This window comes from Sprattus sprattus (assembly GCF_963457725.1).
Source record: "Sprattus sprattus genome assembly, chromosome: 4".
Taxonomy (NCBI): domain Eukaryota; kingdom Metazoa; phylum Chordata; class Actinopteri; order Clupeiformes; family Clupeidae; genus Sprattus; species Sprattus sprattus.
Window position 1 is genome coordinate 18,940,296 of NC_137923.1, and position 18,559 is coordinate 18,958,854.

The window sequence follows — 18,559 nt, forward strand, 5'->3', positions numbered from 1 at the left end:
GTGAAGTGCAAGTGTTTGTGGTATGTGTGACCACATGAACAAAGTCCTGCAGTGAATACTATCATTTTGCAAAAGTTCCTGACAGAGGGCTATCATGAAGCTTTATTGGCACCAATGCGTGCGTCACTCACTCAAAACATGGCATGACAGCATCTGCACAGTAAGCAGCCAATGCAGTAGTCCTAGCAGACTCCTGGTGTCTCTGAGTGCCAACAGGGATTAATACAGTAAAATAAATACCCTGACCCTGTTCTTTGAAGTAGAAGCGCGGAGGTAGTTCTGTATCATGACTCCCACACTGAAATCTCCTCATGAATATGGATCCCGGCTCCTCACAGCATGTCCTGCATCCAGTCTGACTGCAGGGCCAGAGACAGGAGAGAAGGATATCACCATGGAAACCCAGAGTAGTATAAACCGGTGGGGTTTCAGTGCCCACAAGCTCAGTTCTATCTCAGCATTGAATATGAAATTAAGAATTGCTGTTAAAGAGAAACAAGGGGATTGTCTAGAATGACACAGCTTTAAAGGATCAGAGCTTACTGGACAACCTTGAGCAATAAACAGGACAAATCACTATCTAGTCCCAACAATGGGCAATCAGCTTTTCTGTCACAGTGAGAACAACATACACATGAGGAGGGTTCATTTCACTGTCATCTTTGAGAATGATTAATAAACGGAATAAAAAACCATCCTTCTCCAAGCATGTTAATTATGTATGGGGGTGGATGATGCTTCTGGGGCTATCTGGGGTGGTGCGTGTTGGTACAGCAAAGCTTGTATCTGATTCTCAAAATTGCTGTAATCTCCTCTGGTTGACTCGTCTATTCTCTCATCCAGTCATCTCCCCTGCTCTTCCCTCTCATTTCCTCTCCTCTCTGCCCCTTTTCTCACCTCATCTCACCTCCCTCCCCCACACTCCACTCCCTGCAGTCTCCCACCCCTGCATTACAGTACAGACTAATAACAACAGCAGCAGCAGTCTCTGGAGCCCCAGCAGGCACTATACAGCCACTTTCTCTGGCCCTGATCCGGCCCTGATATGATTGAAAACCAGCTGTCATGTGGGACACAACATTCCACTCCCTGCCGCAGCGCAGTGCACTGTACAGGATGTGCTGAGGCTGGTGAGGGTGTCAGCTCTTATATTGTGCTGTATGGGCCGGAGAGTGTTTTCCACTGTCAGAATACCTTTGCCCGTAGCCTTGTCCTCCTAACACCCACTTCTGTGCTTGCTGACTGCAGAGCCTGCTGCAGTCAGCAAGCTGCCCTTCTGATAGCCATTAGGATGATGTGTGTAATGGGGGAACTGTACTGGGAATTCAGGAAGTCCTGATGGTGAGGTATTGTGAGGGCCAGGGTGAGGAACTTTGTCCTGTTTTGATGAGAATCACTTCTGACAAACCTTGATTAAGAAGGATTAAGAAAGCAGCTATGTGTGAAGAAATGCAGAATCCAGATTTCATTGTATTCTGCCATGCCAGAGACGTGCAAGTGAAAACTTAAACAGAACAGCAATTTATTCCAAGTGTAATCAGTCAATGTGTTTATAAAACCTAAACCATAACTAAGAGGGGGTTTATGAAAATACCATAAAGGAACTTGCTAGACATGCTAGACTTGCGTTTTATAATTGCATACTTTCATGTCTGAAATAGAAATGTAATCCAGACAGCTTTGCCAGACCAGAAAGCCCTGACTCTGCTGTAGGTAGAATCTGACTTTTTGTGAGCTGTTTATTTGGCTTGTCATATCATGTCATGTCAAGTTGGTTCTATAACTAATAACACTGCAAATACAAGGCAATTATTTAATCTACTGCTGATGTCTAAAGCTGGCGCTGAAATTTGAAGTATCCGACCCATACTGGTACTATTTTGTCAGAGAAAAGTATTAAAATGCGTTTTGTATCCAGATTGTCTCTAGATATGGGGCTTTTTGAACCTGGCATTAAAATATATTTTAGGTGATCATATTGTGACGTCAGCTGCACAGAGCGATCGGATCTCAATTGTATCTCAATCCAGATTTTAACCTGATTACATTTACACCTGGTGTCTCCAGTTGCCACATTGAGATCTTAATGAGATCCGATTGCTGTGTCCAGCTGACGTCACATCCTCCTCTTGGGTCCAAAAAACAATAAACAACAAAAAGGATAAAAGAAGAACAATATAAGAAGATGGTACCCATCCGTAAAGCTGTGTAATTGTGTTGTATTATGGATAGTCCCCCACATAGTTGTGGTACTTGGAATGACAACGCAATTGCCTTCATACTTGTGTTCATTGTGGTCACAATGTGTCCCTGACCACAGTCCGTCTTCAAAGCGTCTGCGTTTACACCAGTACTGTTATGTGGTCAAGCACTATCCGATTGCAATCCCATCATCCAAAATGCATTCCCACATTCTCCTGGATAGTTAGAAGGCATCTGACTGGTTTTCCTCTTGCCTATATTTAGGTTTTGGGGGCACCTCATGCCCCGTTTTGGATGGGTAGAAATTGGACACCTCTCTCTGGTGGAGACCAGCCACCATTGAAAACTAGCTTAAGAGTGATGATTGTATTCTTTGGTACGGGGGGCATAGAGCTAATCACGTGCTAAAGCTAACCTTTTGCTATTTAAACCAAGGTGGCCATGCTAGAAGAGCCTTGTCTAATTTTAGAATGTCTCTGTGTCAGAATGTGAATCACTACCCTTTTGACAACACCGTCAGCTAGCGGCACAAGCAAGGGGCATTGTCTTACTGATTTAGGCTCAGTGAGTCAGACAGTCTGAATCTTATGTGGGTGAATACTGACAGTTGAATTTGGATTTCAGTTGACCTCAGTGTGAGTACAATTTCATTGAGAAATGTAGTAAAAACTGCATGTGGTTGTGATTATTCTACAATCCCTGCCTGATTTCTGAAACAGGTTTTTTTTTCTTGTCTTACTTGGGGATAAATGACAATCCTTTTGTGTTATAGATTGCTTTCAGTAACAAGGTTTATGTTTCTGGTATTGTGGTGCTACACTAAATATATATAGTATACATATCCATACTCCCTTGTAATAGCAAAACCTCAGGCTGGTGCAGCTGACTTACTACCAATCATGAGAATGTTTTAATCAGCACTTCCTCCTGTAAACAAAAATGGAATGCTTCAGAGAGAGGGAGTGCTAATAAATAACATCTCTTGGCATGTTTATCTGTTTGAATGCCAGAGAATCACACAGGAAGAGACAGAGAGAGTGAGTCAAGATTGTCTTTCTATGTCTCTCCAGGACTTGAGGCACCATGTTGACCAGCATCACAGATGGCATCCTGTGCTGTCTTAGGGGCAAGACTGGCAGCAGCGTGGTGCTGCCCGTGGAGTCTTCGGCCTGCACCGATGGCTTTGAGTTTGTGGAGGTGAAGCCGGGGCGGGTGCTGCGCGTGCGCCATATCATCCCAGAGCGCCCGCCTAAACTGGACCAAGAGCAAAACCAGGACCAGAACTATGAGCATAACCAGGGGAAGGATCAGGAGAAGGAGAAGGAGAAGGAAAAGGAGCTGAGGGCGGAGGACGGGGGAAGCACCGTCCACTGCAAGCGCAAAATTACGGTGTACCGTAATGGGCAGCTGGTGATCGAGAACCTGGGCGACGTGCTGCACTCGGAGATCCTACAGTGCCAGAACGGAGATGTGGAGCCGTGCACCACCCTGGAGGTGGAGCTGGCCGACTACAGCAGTGTCGCTGCCGCTGTGACCCCTGACCCCAAACCTGCCCCGCTGCCCCCTCCTGCGTCCAGCGGCAACGGCTTGGCTGCTGCCGCTCAACAGAAGCCTGCGCCTCCTCCTCGCAGGAAGAAGCGGAAGCCCAAGCGCACAGTGCTGATCGACTCGGAGCGCAAGATCTCCAGCTGTAAGGGCACAGAGGCCGATGTGGCGCTGTTCTTTGTGCACGGCGTGGGCGGTTCGATGGACATCTGGGGCAGCCAGCTGGACTTCTTCTCGCGCCTCGGCTACGAAGTCATCGCCCCTGACCTGGCCGGGCATGGTGCCAGCACCGCGCCCCAGATCGCCGCCGCGTACACCTTCTATGCGTTGGCTGAGGACCTGCGCGCCATCTTTAAGAGATACGCACGCAAGCGCAACATCCTTATCGGACACTCCTATGGGTGAGTGAGAATGTGTGGTGCACGTGGGAAGTGATGAACTGTTGTGTAAAGTGCAGGGACTAAAATTAACTGTACGTCTGCAAATTTAGAAATGGAAATGTGATGGGTAAAAACATTTTTAAAACATTTCTCAAGCTGCAGGCTGTGTAAAATTGTTGTATGTGTATAACTAGATTTACTCGGAAAGCATATTTGCATTCTCAGTTTGTCAGTGTATATGAATAAGGGTTGCCAACGCAGCAATGTGGACCACCTCAGTGAAGCAATTCGGCACTCTCTCTCAGCCTAAGATTTAGGAAGCCCACATGCATCGATATGAAAGCGACTAATGAGATTGATTTTTTTAACCTGTTGTTTCTGTCATGAGTTGAATGGCCTGGCAAATGGCAATTAATTGTATAATAAACTGAATTCATCTGAAACTGGCAACCCAGCATATGCACCACCACTGATAGCATGAGACTGCAGGGAGACTCATAGGTGTGATTTAACACATTTGCTAAAAAATGTGCCAACAGTTAGACCTGTTGCAGTGTGTACAGTACATCCTCATTTATTAGCATAAAAAAACCTTTATCATAAGCATTAGTGGAAAACTTTCCTCCTCTTCTTCTCTCTCTTTCTCTCTCTCTCAATTCAATTAAATTCAAAGTTTTATTTAAATGACGGTTCATGTGTTGCTAAAGCAGAATCAAACACTGATAATGATTTAAAAAAGGGAGCAGAAAAAATACTAACAATGAATTTTGTCTCTCTCTTTCTCTTTCAGCGTGTCCTTCTGCACATTTCTGGCACACGAGTACCCAGAGCAAGTGCACAAGGTGGTGATGATAAACGGCGGGGGGCCCACGGCCCTGGAGCCCAGCCTGTGCTCCATCTTCCAGCTGCCCTCCTGCGTGCTGCACTGCCTCTCTCCCTGCCTGGCCTGGAGCTTCCTCAAGTAAGACTCATGCCCAGCATGTGCTGTATGGGAATGTCATGACAATGTCATGTTGAATCAGTATGTGTCCAACATCTGAATTTTGGACTTATACTAGATCAAACATGATCAAATATATGGTGGTCATTTATAAATTGTTTAAATTTCTAAACTAAGTGTTTGCTTCAGCATCACATACATATTTCCCAACTTGGCACTTAGAAGTCAGGGGCCGTATTCACAAAGAATCTTAGGGCTAAAAGTAGCTCATAAGTGGGGAATTTAGGAGAAACTCCTAAAAATAATGGGCGTGTCAGTCTTAAATGTAGGACTCCTAATTTTTTTTACTAAGAGCAATTCACAAAATATTTTATCCCTAAAAGTAGCACCTAAGTCTAGGACAGCTTAAAACTCCTCATGAGGACTCCTAAGTCACTAAGACCTATTCACAAAAAATCGTAAGATGGCTGCAGCCGACTTGGAATTGATAAAAGACATTGCTTAAACCGTGAAGGTATTGATATTGTCGTAGAATTAGCGCGGGATGCAATGACGCCTTTAAACAACGATGTGTCCCGAAGTGAAATGTTTGGAAACATAAAGATAGCCTATTTGGCTTCGCGTAAAACATCATTCAGCCGTTTAATTCATCAAACTATCAACGCACTGTAGACCCCACATCATCCAACAGTTGGATGTACCGATGACTTGTGCATTTCAACGGAGAGCGGTCTGGCAGCAGGTTTTTGAGAACTTACCAGCTGGATGCCGCTGGGGTGACAGTGGCTATTGGTCCTGGGACCAGTAGGCTTTCGCTTAGGCTATACGTTTCACGTTCGTTTCGCTTTGATCAATTAAGATTGGAGGGCTTAAAGGGCCGCATGTGCTGATATTTGAAGTGGTCAAGGGCTGGAAATATAATAGCCTTACAGTTTGCTGGGTGCTTTAATTATTACTGCCTTGATTACATGCAATTGCCATATTTTATATTGATCGCTTTATATTTCTCTTAACGTGCAAAGTGTCATTCCCGTTGGATGCACAAACTTGTCATCATGCGTGTGCATTCTGCTAACTGCACTGTCCATAACTATTTAATATGACTTAATTTGAAGCCTAGGTTATTCTCTTATTTTCAGTCGATATAGTGGGATTGTTAGAGAGACGTCACAAATGAGTTTTTAATGAGAGAGCCTGTCAACAACCAATCACCGTCCTCACCCCTTCTAAACTCGTGCATGAGAAGCGACGTCATCCATAGCAACGGAGTTTTTATCTTAAGCTTAGGAGTTGGTATTATCCTTAGTATGAGTAGGTCTCAGAGCCGTTGTGAATCACTTTTAAGAAATGACTCCTACGTAAAAGGTTTTAGCGCGAGTTAGGAGCACTCCTAGTGTTAAGATAAAAGGCTTTGTGAATACGGCCCCAGATATCCAAATTCTGCTGATGACATTTATGCTGACCTGTATTCTAATGTTTATGCAACCCCTGTATGCTGTACAAGAATACAATCACAATTTTGTATGAATTAATTAAAATATACATTTTGACGAAATACTGATTGTATTGTAAATGGTAAAAATGGAATCTTGACATACAAATCAGGGGCCGTATTCACAAAGCCTTTTATCTTACCACTAGGAGTGCTCCTAACTCGCGCTAAAACCTTTTACGTAGGAGTAATTTCTTAAAAGTGATTCACAACGGCTCTGAGACCTACTCATACTAAGGATAATACCAACTGTTGACAGGCTCTCTCATTAAAAACTCATTTGTGACGTCTCTCTAACAATCCCACTATATCGACTGAAAATAAGAGAATAACCTAGGCTTCAAATTAAGTCATATTAAATAGTTATGGACAGTGCAGTTAGCAGAATGCACACGCATGATAACAAGTTTGTGCATCCAACGGGAATGACACTTTGCACGTTAAGAGAAATATAAAGCGATCAATATAAAATATGGCAATTGCATGTAATCAAGGCAGTAATAATTAAAGCACCCAGCAAACTGTAAGGCTATTATATTTCCAGCCCTTGACCACTTCAAATATCAGCACATGCGGCCCTTTAAGCCCTCCAATCTTAATTGATCAAAGCGAAACGAACGTGAAACGTATAGCCTAAGCGAAAGCCTACTGGTCCCAGGACCAATAGCCACTGTCACCCCAGCGGCATCCAGCTGGTAAGTTCTCAAAAACCTGCTGCAGACCGCTGCACAAGTCATCGGTACATCCAACTGTTGGATGATGTGGGGTCTACAGTGCGTTGATAGTTTGATGAATTAAACGGCTGAATGATGATCCCCAGTGTCGTCATTTGCGTTTTCCGCGAAGCCAAATAGGCTATCTTTATGTGTCCAAACATTTCACTTCGGGACACATCGTTGTTTAAAGGCGTCATTGCATCCCGCGCTAATTCTACGACAATATTAATACCTTCACGTTTTTTAAGCAATGTCTTTTATCAATTCCAAGTCGGCTGCAGCCATCTTACGATTTTTTGTGAATAGGTCTTAGTGACTTAGGAGTCCTCATGAGGAGTTTTAAGCTGTCCTAGACTTAGGTGCTACTTTTAGGGATAAAATATTTTGTGAATTGCTCTTAGTAAAAAAAATTAGGAGTCCTACATTTAAGACTGACACGCCCATTATTTTTAGGAGTTTCTCCTAAATTCGCCACTTATGAGCTACTTTTAGCCCTAAGATTCTTTGTGAATACGGCCCCAGGTGTTTAAGTGGGAGAATCTACCTCACTGTTCAAAGCTACAGACCGATGACAACTGTATTCCATCATTTTATACAAATGAATTGCTCACTCTGGCACATGCATACCAGAATTCATAAACTTGGCATATGGAAGTCAACTATGTCTACACTGGCAATTACAGCTGTGTTAATCTAAATTCTATGATCATCCCCTTTTTTCATCTGGGCAGGGCTGGCTTTGCTCGTCAGGGAGCCAAAGAGAAACAGCTCCTGAAGGCGGGCAATGCTTTCAACGTGTCGCCGTTTGTGCTGCGCGCCATGATGAGTGGGCAGTACTGGCCTGAGGGGGACGAGGTGTACCACGCCGAGCTCACCGTGCCCATCCTGCTTGTGCACGGCATGTACGACAAGTTTGTGCCAATGGACGAGGACCAGCGCATGGCAGAGGTGAGAGAGGAGATAAATCTAGATAGGCTTTGCACAGCATGGTATCTTGTGTTAGATGAATTGTTGAAATAACAACAAACATTAACATGAACTGTTCACATAGAAATAGTCCAATATGAAACAAGATGTCGTGGGCTGTTAGAAGAAGAATTAGAAGGCCACAACTCATGTTTCTTCTCTCCTTGAGACGGCGTTGTCATGGAAATGCCTCACAAATGTTAATGTGTGTGGCAGGCTTAGCTTCACTGTGCCAGCATGTACTGGTACACAAGCATCATCTGAGAGGTAGTCTGTGACTCCATTAACAGCATAAATGGAGAAATGAGCCACGCTCCTAAACCAATTAACTAAAAACCTCCCCTCAAAAGGGTCCCCAAAATGTATTTTCTTCTAACACAAGAAGAGTGTCAGGTAACTTTCGCTGTCGCCTGTTCACAAGTCTCCTCTTTGTCTTTCTGCACTAGTAAGACCATTTTTAGATGCCAAAAGGCTGTCTGATTTAGGCCTCTAGTGACAGACTTGTTTATAATGTTTATTATTTTTAGATTAGTCACTGTCTGGTGGAAAGCATCTCTCAGTAAAGGCGCACATCAGCACCAGACTCACTTCCCCATCATCAACGGTTGTGTTTCAGATCCTTCTGTTCGCCTTCCTGAAAATCATAGAGGAAGGCAGCCACATGGTTATGATGGAGTGCCCAGAGACGGTCAACACCCTGCTGCACGAGTTCTTCCTGTGGGAGCCAGACACCTCCAAAAAAGTCACAGCCGTGCTCAAGCCCATCACCGCCAACCAGACCACCGACATGCATGCCCCCAAAGCCAGCAGGCCTCTAAACAAATAGCTGGTGAGGGCTGGTAGAGCGTAGCGATGATGTTGTGAAAGCTGTTTTTTCTGAAAATGGCTGGTTTGCTCTTGGTCTGCACTTCTCAACAGGCAGAAGGCTGTTTTTTTGCGTGAGCGACAAAGTCAGCGTTTCTTGAGCGAGGCTAAGAAAGGACGCCCCCATGTTGAGTGCGAGAGCGAGGAAATGCATAGACATTATGGCTTGAGGTGAACAAGGACGGATCCACTTCAAGGATAAATATGGTGGGCTGGATTTCTCACCTTAACGTTAAAAAATATAACATCTTTTGTCCTTGGTGTGTCAAATCGACAGGACGTAACATACACATAATGTTTGTGATTCTCTTGGAGGACCCAAAGCCGCTTTCTGTGTTTGTGTGAACATGTTGGGGAACGACGTGGTGCAATGATTGTACCCCTTTGTATGCTACTGGTGATCCAGGTGGAAGGAGGACCACTTTTTTAGCTATGACAAAAATGTCTTTCCCAGAACTGATTGTTGTGTGGCAAATTGTTCAGTACTGTTACAGCTTAGTAATGCTACAGCAACCATTAATAATAGTAAAAGTTACGTCTTGCCCCAAATTATGAACTACAAAACATGATCATCGACCAGTGGCAGGGGGTAAGAAAGACGCATGGTGTCGTGGTAACATGGATATCATCTATCTAAACTCTAAGGGAACAGGAGGCTAGAAAATTAATATCTCATTGTCATTAATTATTATAAAAACATTCCCCTGTATACTATTAAAAGGGGGCGTCTTTATTCATAAAACAAATTTCACCTTATAGATGTTGACCATTCTGAAATGAACGTCCAGTAAATGCAATGACTTCATATTGAAGCCAGTGGAATTAGAATGATTGTGAAGGGAGGCAGAGACAGCTACTGTCCAGCGTCGATGGAAACCGCATGGAATCCAACTGTTATCCTAAGACTGAAGTTGAGGGAGCTGCTAGGATATTTATAAAGGTCATGGCCATGAGATAAGCAAGCACAAATGTGAGACAATACTGCACGATTCAGACAGTGTCAGATAGACAGTGTATTTGACCGGGAATGTCTTGAGAGGGACCAGAGCAGAAAGTCCAAATGTGGATTGTTAATGCCATTTAATAGTACATGACAATCATGGATGTCTGCTGTGTCTGCCATTTTGTTCATATTGCTGGGTCCACAATCTTTCTCTAGATGGGTGATGTCTGTATATGCAAAGCAAGGGGAGCAGCTGTTCACTCAAAGCCAATGTTACCATGCCAACCATTTTACTTTGTCATTGAATATTTCCAGACTTGCTTAAGAGAGCTATTTCTACTCACCTGGATGGGTTGATTTAAGCATGTGATAGAGAGAACCTTTCTTGACAGGTGTATTCATAAGTAATAATAATACTTACTGTGAAGTAAGACTTGGTGCACAAACAACGTCTTAGTATTCTGATATTAAGATTGAAAACAAGCCTATATGGAATGGGTTTAAATATATCAAATAACCAACATTAAGCTTTCTTTGTACAAAGAACCTCTGACATGATCTAATGTTTAATTCAACAACATATATAAGCTTGTGTCTTAAACTCCAAATTAGACACAATCTAAAAATCCTAATTCATATTTTAGGAGGGCCATTAACAAATGTTTGCAGTGAAAGCTGTCCTTCTTTGCAGCTGGTCTTGTGTGCGGTGTTGGCTTGCTGGTACTCAGGCAGGAGGGATCCAGACGGTGTGTGACAGTGTAGGTAAAACTATGGGATCCAGACGGTGTGTGAGATTGTAGGTAAAACTATGAGATCTGTAAGAAATAACTCACTCCTCAAAGGGTTAAGTGGTGATGACAATGTTGCAGTGTCCTGAGGCCACAAATGTTCCATTCCAAACCAAATGACATAACAGGGAAAAGAACAAACATTCAGTATATTATATGTGGACACCACCCCAAGTTATTATCATGCATAAAAAATAAGTATGGACTGCATATTTACAGTTACCTGTATCTAACTTACAATTACAAATGTATGCTGACTTATCTTATAAATATCAAGGATAATGTAATTACTGTAACTATGAATAATCCTTTTGGTGTGGGACTAAGAAGAAAAGGAATAAACCCATACTTATGTATGATGTACGATCATTGTGAGGTTTGGATTGTCCTGTCTTCAGGAGGTTCAGCAGTATACTGCAGCTGATACTGTCCAATGCTGAGCACTGTCATCAGACACAGAACATGGAGGGGGACTGATTTCTTACCCAGCCCTGACGTGTAATTCTATAGAGGACAGGTTGATGTTGGGTGTGTGGCAATAACTGATTAAAAGACTTCCTTCAGGCGTGACCCGTGCACATACGTACACACGCCTCATGGGACAGAGAGACGTCCTTCAGGTGTAACCTGTGCACATACACCTGCCTCATGGTGAGATAGACTTCCTTCAGGCGCCACCCGTGCACATACAAACACACGCCTCGTGGTACGGAGATGTGGCAAACTCGGGGCCCCCTTCTGCAGCCTAAAAAGTCTCCTCAGCTCGGCATGTTCCAGGACCTCTGCAGTGCTGCACCTCCTGAGTCATTCAGGTTCCCCATCCCCTGTGCAAAAGAATCTGTGGTTGGAAATTTTCATTCTTACACCTTCAAGAGAAGAAAAACGAATGGATGCATAGATGAATGGATGAATTTGGATGCCCCTTGAACTATGGTTTTCCTATGAAAATAAAACACTGTATTGTCCCTTCAAATGTACCCCTCTGCAAGCTCTTGGGATATGATTATAGTGAATGGACCTCATGACTGAAGATATATTTGGGTATCCTTGTCCCATTCGCTGCCCCATTCATGTGCGTAAAACTTTGTTCTCCAGTGTGCTACTTTATGTGGTTCAATCCTATGTTCAAGTCTATGTGGCATTTATCAGTGGAAAAGAAGATAAATGTAACACATGCACTGACTGGCAAAGTGTGCATATAAAAATATTAAAAAGATAAACAATCATCCTCAGTATTCAAAGACTGTTCATTTGTGTGCTCTCTAAAATGGTTCTGCTGAGACTGTGTAGACTATTTTAATAAAATAAGATTATTTGGCATCAAAATCTTTTGGAACTCTAAGTTTTATTTACAATACTTTGTGTGTTGAAATGCATCCACATTAAAATGTGATGACAGACTCCGCAACATTTGCTAGTTTTGTTCAAATAATGTCATGCTATTCAATCCGTCTATCCAGCTGCACCTTTTCCTTCTTGTCTGAAGAGTGCGCTGTTGGAACGTTTGATTTGTGCGTGCGCGTCAGCTTGCGTGCGTGCGTGTGTGTGTGTGTGTGTGTGTGTGTGTGTGTGTGTGTGTGTGTGAAATACGAACAAGGAGCAAGATAGAATTTAAAAGCAAAATTAACAAAGAACAGCTGACCAGCTTCTCTTCGTTTGGAATGACCCGTAAAATCAAGAGCACAAGCCAAAATTAAGTTCCTCTCACCTCAACCTGGTGGGAGTTACATGAGAAGCAACAGAACTTCAGTCACACACCTATGTTTTTCAGTGCATGTGAGATGATGAGGAAGCCGTGAATCAGAGGCACTACCCAAATATTTACATTTGAGATTAGTTTTTTCGCCAACCCGCCCACTCAACCATAGAACATCTGTAATGGGTGGGTCATCCAAATTCGCCTTTGATAAGTTATTCGTGACTGCTTTATATATTTATGAGTGCAAATGGAAGTCACGGGACCAGGAGAGACCACTGTGAGCGAAAAAAAGTGAAAAGTGTTCATAAAATGACTAAAATTGAGCTCTCGGGAGTGTATATTTTGTGGTCACGTTTGGTCAATTTCCTATATTTTTATTCAAATGAAGTCAACATACCCTAAATCATGATGTTGTAGTGAAGGCGGGAGTGAACCAGTAGGCCTACTCCCCTTTCCAGCCAATAGTGAAAGTGTTGCATGCCATTTTGACTAGGACATTTAAAGGATTAGTCCCACTGAGAATGACATTTTGGCCAGGACATTTCAAGCATCAGGCACACTGAGTAGACTAGATTGAGTTAGGCCCTGGTTTGGCTTAATGGCCAATCCCTTCTTTTTAGAATAAAGCGGCCATGGAGAAGAATAGATTAGGCGGGTTTAGCGTGGGTATGGGCTTTTTGCATGCAGGTTGGTGGTACTGGGGGCTACTAGGTCTTGTGAATTAACTCAAGTAAATAAATCTTGTGTGCATGCGTGTTAACTCTCTTCTGAAGTCTTACAATATTCACCATGGCGAAGATGTTTGCCCTCAACAATCTTCTCAAAGTTCTTAATCTTATAACAATACTATGAGTTGCTAGAGTTGCTTGCCAATATCTGATTGTAGGTCATCCCTAAAACAAGGTACAGCCTTATCAGATCCATGTGAAAAAAGTGTTTCACAGATTGATAAAAGCAAAGTGACATCAATTAATGAATAAATAAATAATTAATAAACAAGCATATAAAAATACAGGAAAGGCCATGAAAATACATGAAAACTCTGACCCCTCCTTCCCCATAAGACAATAACTCACATTAGCGACTTTAAACCTCAATGCTTCTAGGGACAAGACAGAGGCCTATTGTGTACACAAGGTAGCCCACTTACACTTGTGCACTATTTACTGCATGGTTTACAAATAATATGATATATTCAGAAAATTATTCAGATCTTCGTCCGTACGTTTAGTAAGTTATGATCGTTTAAGTACATCAAGCTCATCATGTACCATACAGTGGCCAGAAAGTATGAAAAAAATGTTTGCCCCCACTCCAACTCTGCAGGAAGGAGTATAGGGCATGGGGCTTTACCTAGAAGAATGCTGTGTATATAGCAAGACATATATTTAGCTGTTACTGTGCCCATCTGCTGTTTAGGTTCCGGTAGGGTTGCACAGTGCACACGCACATATGCATGGCGGGGACCGTTGATTTGTGCATGTTAAACCGGTTGGCCAGTTATCTTTTATAACTTTAGAAAATCAAAGCAGCCTTCCAGAACTACAACTAAGACCACCACTGATACACTCTCACACCCATTCAACATTTTCATACATACATATACATACATATACATATACATACGTACAAGGAGTGTTTAATTGAAGACACACTTCTATTGCGTAGAAATACCTGAAGTCGGCTAGCCTGCAGAATTTCCTACAATTTACTTTCGGACACGTGTTTTAGCCCTGACTGAGAATGATTCGCTCTTTACTGTGACGGCTTGATAATTAGGTCCATGATTTCCAAAGAAAAACAACTATTTCTATGCAAAAATGAATTCCATCCGGGATATAAACCTTGACCCTAGCCTTGATTGAGGCATTTCTCGCTGGCTTGTTTGTTTAAGCCTTCATAGGATACACAAAACATATGGTAGGCTTAATTATTGTCTGTGTATTGGAACTCCACGCAGCAAGAACACTGTGGCATGTGTTCTGCTGTAAACCACCAGTAAACCACAGTTGCTGTTTTGCAGACTTGCTGTTGTTAATTTGCCTTTGCATGGATATATTACATTACATAGTGATATATATTTATCATGTGTATAAATATCTTTCTTCCTGGGAAAACATAGCACCTGCCGACTGAGCGAGACACAGTCATGAGTGAGAGACTGGGCCAGAAAGGTTTCCTGCTTCTGATGTCCCCTTAAACAGGATGGCCTGCTTAGGTAAATATGGCATCCGTGACACCAACATAGACATCAAAGCAAAAAAATTAAAACATGACAGAGCAAACATCTGTCAAACATCTGAGGTGGAACCGGACATATCCTAAAGCCAAGAGCACCAGATTTCTGGCTCAAACCATTGAGAGCAGACAGTACAAAAATTAGTAGTCTTTTATCTGATGCAAGTGGAAAAATCTTGTTAATGGAGTTGTCTTTAAGGTCAACCACTTTCATGCTACGCTAGAAAAAAAATATTGTGGGTTAGATACACTCTCCAAATTGAAACACTTTTCCATTTACCTGTCATCAATTTCCCCTCTTCCTTTGTTAAACAGAAGCCAGAGCAGTCATCTACACTGAACAATGTCTGTGTGACTGCAATATTTTATAAATTCTTGGGACCTGGAAAGAGACTTTACATTTTTCAATCTTTCGGATGCCAATCTCTTTTTCAACACAAGACTTTCGGAGAAGAGATGTCCAAACCTGTGTAAAAACTGTTTAATGGGGATGTTACCACAGTTCACTTTCAGAGTGTTGAAGGGTTAAGAAACATAAAACGAAAAGAGAGAATGTGAGAAAACATGGTTTAAAACCACATTAAATAAGAGTCTACTGGCCCATGCTGAGTGGTGGCCATAAGTAATAAATAAGCACTATACTGTACTATACCTCTAATGCACTACTATAGTTATGAAATCACAGACATGAAATAAGCAGGATATGGACACGACGCTTTTGGCTCTTGCCATCATACGAGTTCATGAATAAATGTACAATTGCATTTCTATTTTGTTAAAGCTGAGGCGTGCCAAAGTCACTTTAAAAAATTGTTTTCAAATGAATGAAAAATCTCAGGTGAATTCAATTTCTGCCGAAACATAGGACTCTGCCTTAAGGCCAAGGTCAATGGAAGACTATATGATTCAAAAGATTACATAATGATACAATAAACAATCTGACAGACAGCCAAGTGCAGCAATATGTTAGATCACTTAAAACCCTAAAAACTCAAATAGCAAAGGATGTGCTCGCTTGCAGGTCGAACCAAGATTTTGAACTGAATTTCAATCATTGTGAAAGTCAGTACATTCCTCTTTGTACTTATAAAAAGGAAAGGATGGGAGAGACACATTCATTCAACAAATGCACAAGGATCTGTCCTGCACCATTTACATTAGAGTAACTGCACTGCACTGCACTGCACTGCACAAATTTAATAATCAACATATGCTCACATAACAGTTTCAGTATAACATGGAGCAATTGTTAGTCAGCACATTTGTACAATATTTGGATTGAATACAGCTATTATTCAAACTCTAATTGTAAAAACATGTAATGGGTTTTGATTGACAAATCTAGCGAAACTTACCTACAGCCTATTGCCCAAAAGCTATGTCGTAAAAAAGTGGAATTTACTAAACATCCAGTGAGGTTTGGAGCTCAGATTGCTCAAAGTGGAGTGGTGTATTTTTATATTTATATCAGACTTAGCCTGTCTGATCTCTTTATGATAAGCAGCTGCTTTCTCCAAACCAATCTTTCCGTACTCGTTTCATAGTGTCTCAGCTGAATGGAATGTCTTGCATGTTCCATAACACATTTAAAACACATCTGAAACAAGTACTAATTCGGACTCTCCTTAACGATTTATACTAGGTGCAGCATACAGCAGAGGCCCATCCAGCCCTATCCTGGCCCATGTTGAGGGGAGGCTACAACTGGAGATCTCAGGCCTGTTGGAGAGGTCTCGTATGGACAGGTCACCTCTGTGTGCTTCAAGTGTTCTCTCTCTCTCTCTCTCTCTCTCTCTCTCTCTCTCTTAGCAGTCAGGTATTTATTTATTCTTCAGATGAGAGAACTGGAGACCTTCCTGAAAGCGTCCATCTGCTCCCTATTTTCTCCTTCGGATCCTACATGAAAACGACTAACAGTAAAAGACGCTGGCTTGTTTTTGGAAGCCGAGTCGTGAATCTGTGGCTCAGACTGGCAAATCCGCCTCTGTTTTGCCAATGTTTTACTTAGGGATGGTTTCCATCACAGTATTTTAAATTACGAGGGAATTGTTTTCCTTCCCCACCAGTACATCCAAGCGGGGGCGAAACTTTATCCCAATAAGGATGTGTTTTGGAAACAAGCCATCAAGTAGAACGAGGAAGAATCAACCAAATTGATGATCACACATAGTGTAAGGCCAATGGCGCAGACCTCACAACCAGGTCAGGCCATGTTTGCAGCACAGTGAGAACACACTCAGGTAAAGCTCCCTCAATCTCCTGGAACTGCACGCTTACTTTTGGAAACACAGGTTCCCTCGCACACACACAATCCCTTGTCCTCATCTTCCCCAAAAGCCTCCACATCTCACTTTTTCACACCTGTGCTGTGTCCAGAGTCTGTTCTTAAGTGCGTTTCCCAAAACTGTTATTGTGCAATGAGCAAAGGAGAGGATCATTTTTAACACATTCTCTCATCTATCATGGTTGTTGTATAAGAAGCACCCCATGATAGTGAAGACTACAGTGATTCACATACTGAAAGTCCCTGAAGCCTTTGATTAGCCAACATGGCAGGCAGGCAAATCTGCCTGCAGTGGAGGCTCTAGCGGCCATGTTGGTGGCCCCGGCATGGACGGCCCTTGGGGGCCAGAGGAATCCCATTCGCAGCACAGGTCACAGAAGCATCCCGCAGCCCTGCTGAGTCTGCTTCAGCAGCCAGATTAGCAGTCAGCGGTAATCCGACCCTGCTGCTCATTGCAACTGACTGTTGAGGAGGAGCCACCGCCAGCAAAAAGAGAGAGAAAGATAAAGAGAGCAAGGAGGAGGAGAGAGAGCCACACACACGGCTCACACACACAGAGTTCTCCCTCTCTCACACACATACACACAAACACACACACACACACACACAGACGCACAGATGCACTTCTCAGCCTGTAGGCTCCTCTGATCCTCTGAAAGCCTTCACCCCACCACATGAGCAGGACGCTCTCAACCTGGACAGTCTGCCTTGACCAGTCTTACACGAGGACAAAGGTAAATCTCACTAGATAAAGAATTAATTAAATGACACAGATACCATCATTTGAAATATTTAAAAGAATTGGGTAGAAATAGTTTTACTGCAGGACGTCTGTCAAAGGTCTGTGGAGTGAAGGCATTGACTGTCTGTCATGTCTGAGAAAAAACATTAGTTTTGGAATGAATGCGCTTCAAAAACAGCTGCTTAACTTCTATTCTCAACATTTCTAATGTAATGAGTTGTCTATGGATTTGATACATGCACATAAGTCTAATGTATTTAGTCTGTGTGTCTTATATAGAGGGATACATATGGATTCTCAAATGAAAGAATGTGGACTAAAAGTAATGTTCACAGAGACTTTACTCTGGGAAAAGACATAACGCTTTAGTAGATTTAGCTGCTGCATGCTGAAGTGTGAGTGAGTGCACATGGACCGTGTTCCCATCCCTTGTTTGAATTCTACAATTTATGTTCTAGATCTCCCTCTCCCAGCTGAGTGGAATACCCTCAGCAAACAGGGACAAGAGGAAGGATAGGAACAGCATTGTGTACAGAAGGGATTCCTACGAAGCAAAACATTAAGCGTTGGCCAAGCAGAGAATTTTGAGTGTCAAGGACTTATTGGAAGGGCTCCCCACCCCAAGCTTCAACCCCCTTCTCCCCCTAAGCATGAGGAAGCTACAAACACCCATCTTCAGGGAGGATGTGAGCCAGCGGTGATTTCATAATTCTGGAAAAGTCCGCACCACCATGAGGGGCCTCTAGGGAGGAGTCTGCGT

At 42.7% G+C, this 18,559-nt stretch overlaps 1 protein-coding gene across 1 annotated transcript; it reads left to right on the forward strand.

Moving 5' to 3' along the window:
* Positions 1–2,713: 2,713 nt before the first annotated feature.
* abhd8a (abhydrolase domain containing 8a) lies at positions 2,714–9,067 on the forward strand (the record flags this gene model as incomplete). Its single annotated transcript, XM_080838149.1, has 5 exons — positions 2,714–2,837; positions 3,273–4,148; positions 4,918–5,088; positions 8,007–8,223; positions 8,858–9,067. The coding sequence occupies exons 2-5, from the start codon at positions 3,286–3,288 to the stop codon at positions 9,065–9,067; spliced, it is 1,461 nt and encodes a 486-aa protein (XP_080694275.1). The 5' UTR covers positions 2,714–2,837; positions 3,273–3,285.
* Positions 9,068–18,559: the final 9,492 nt, after the last annotated feature.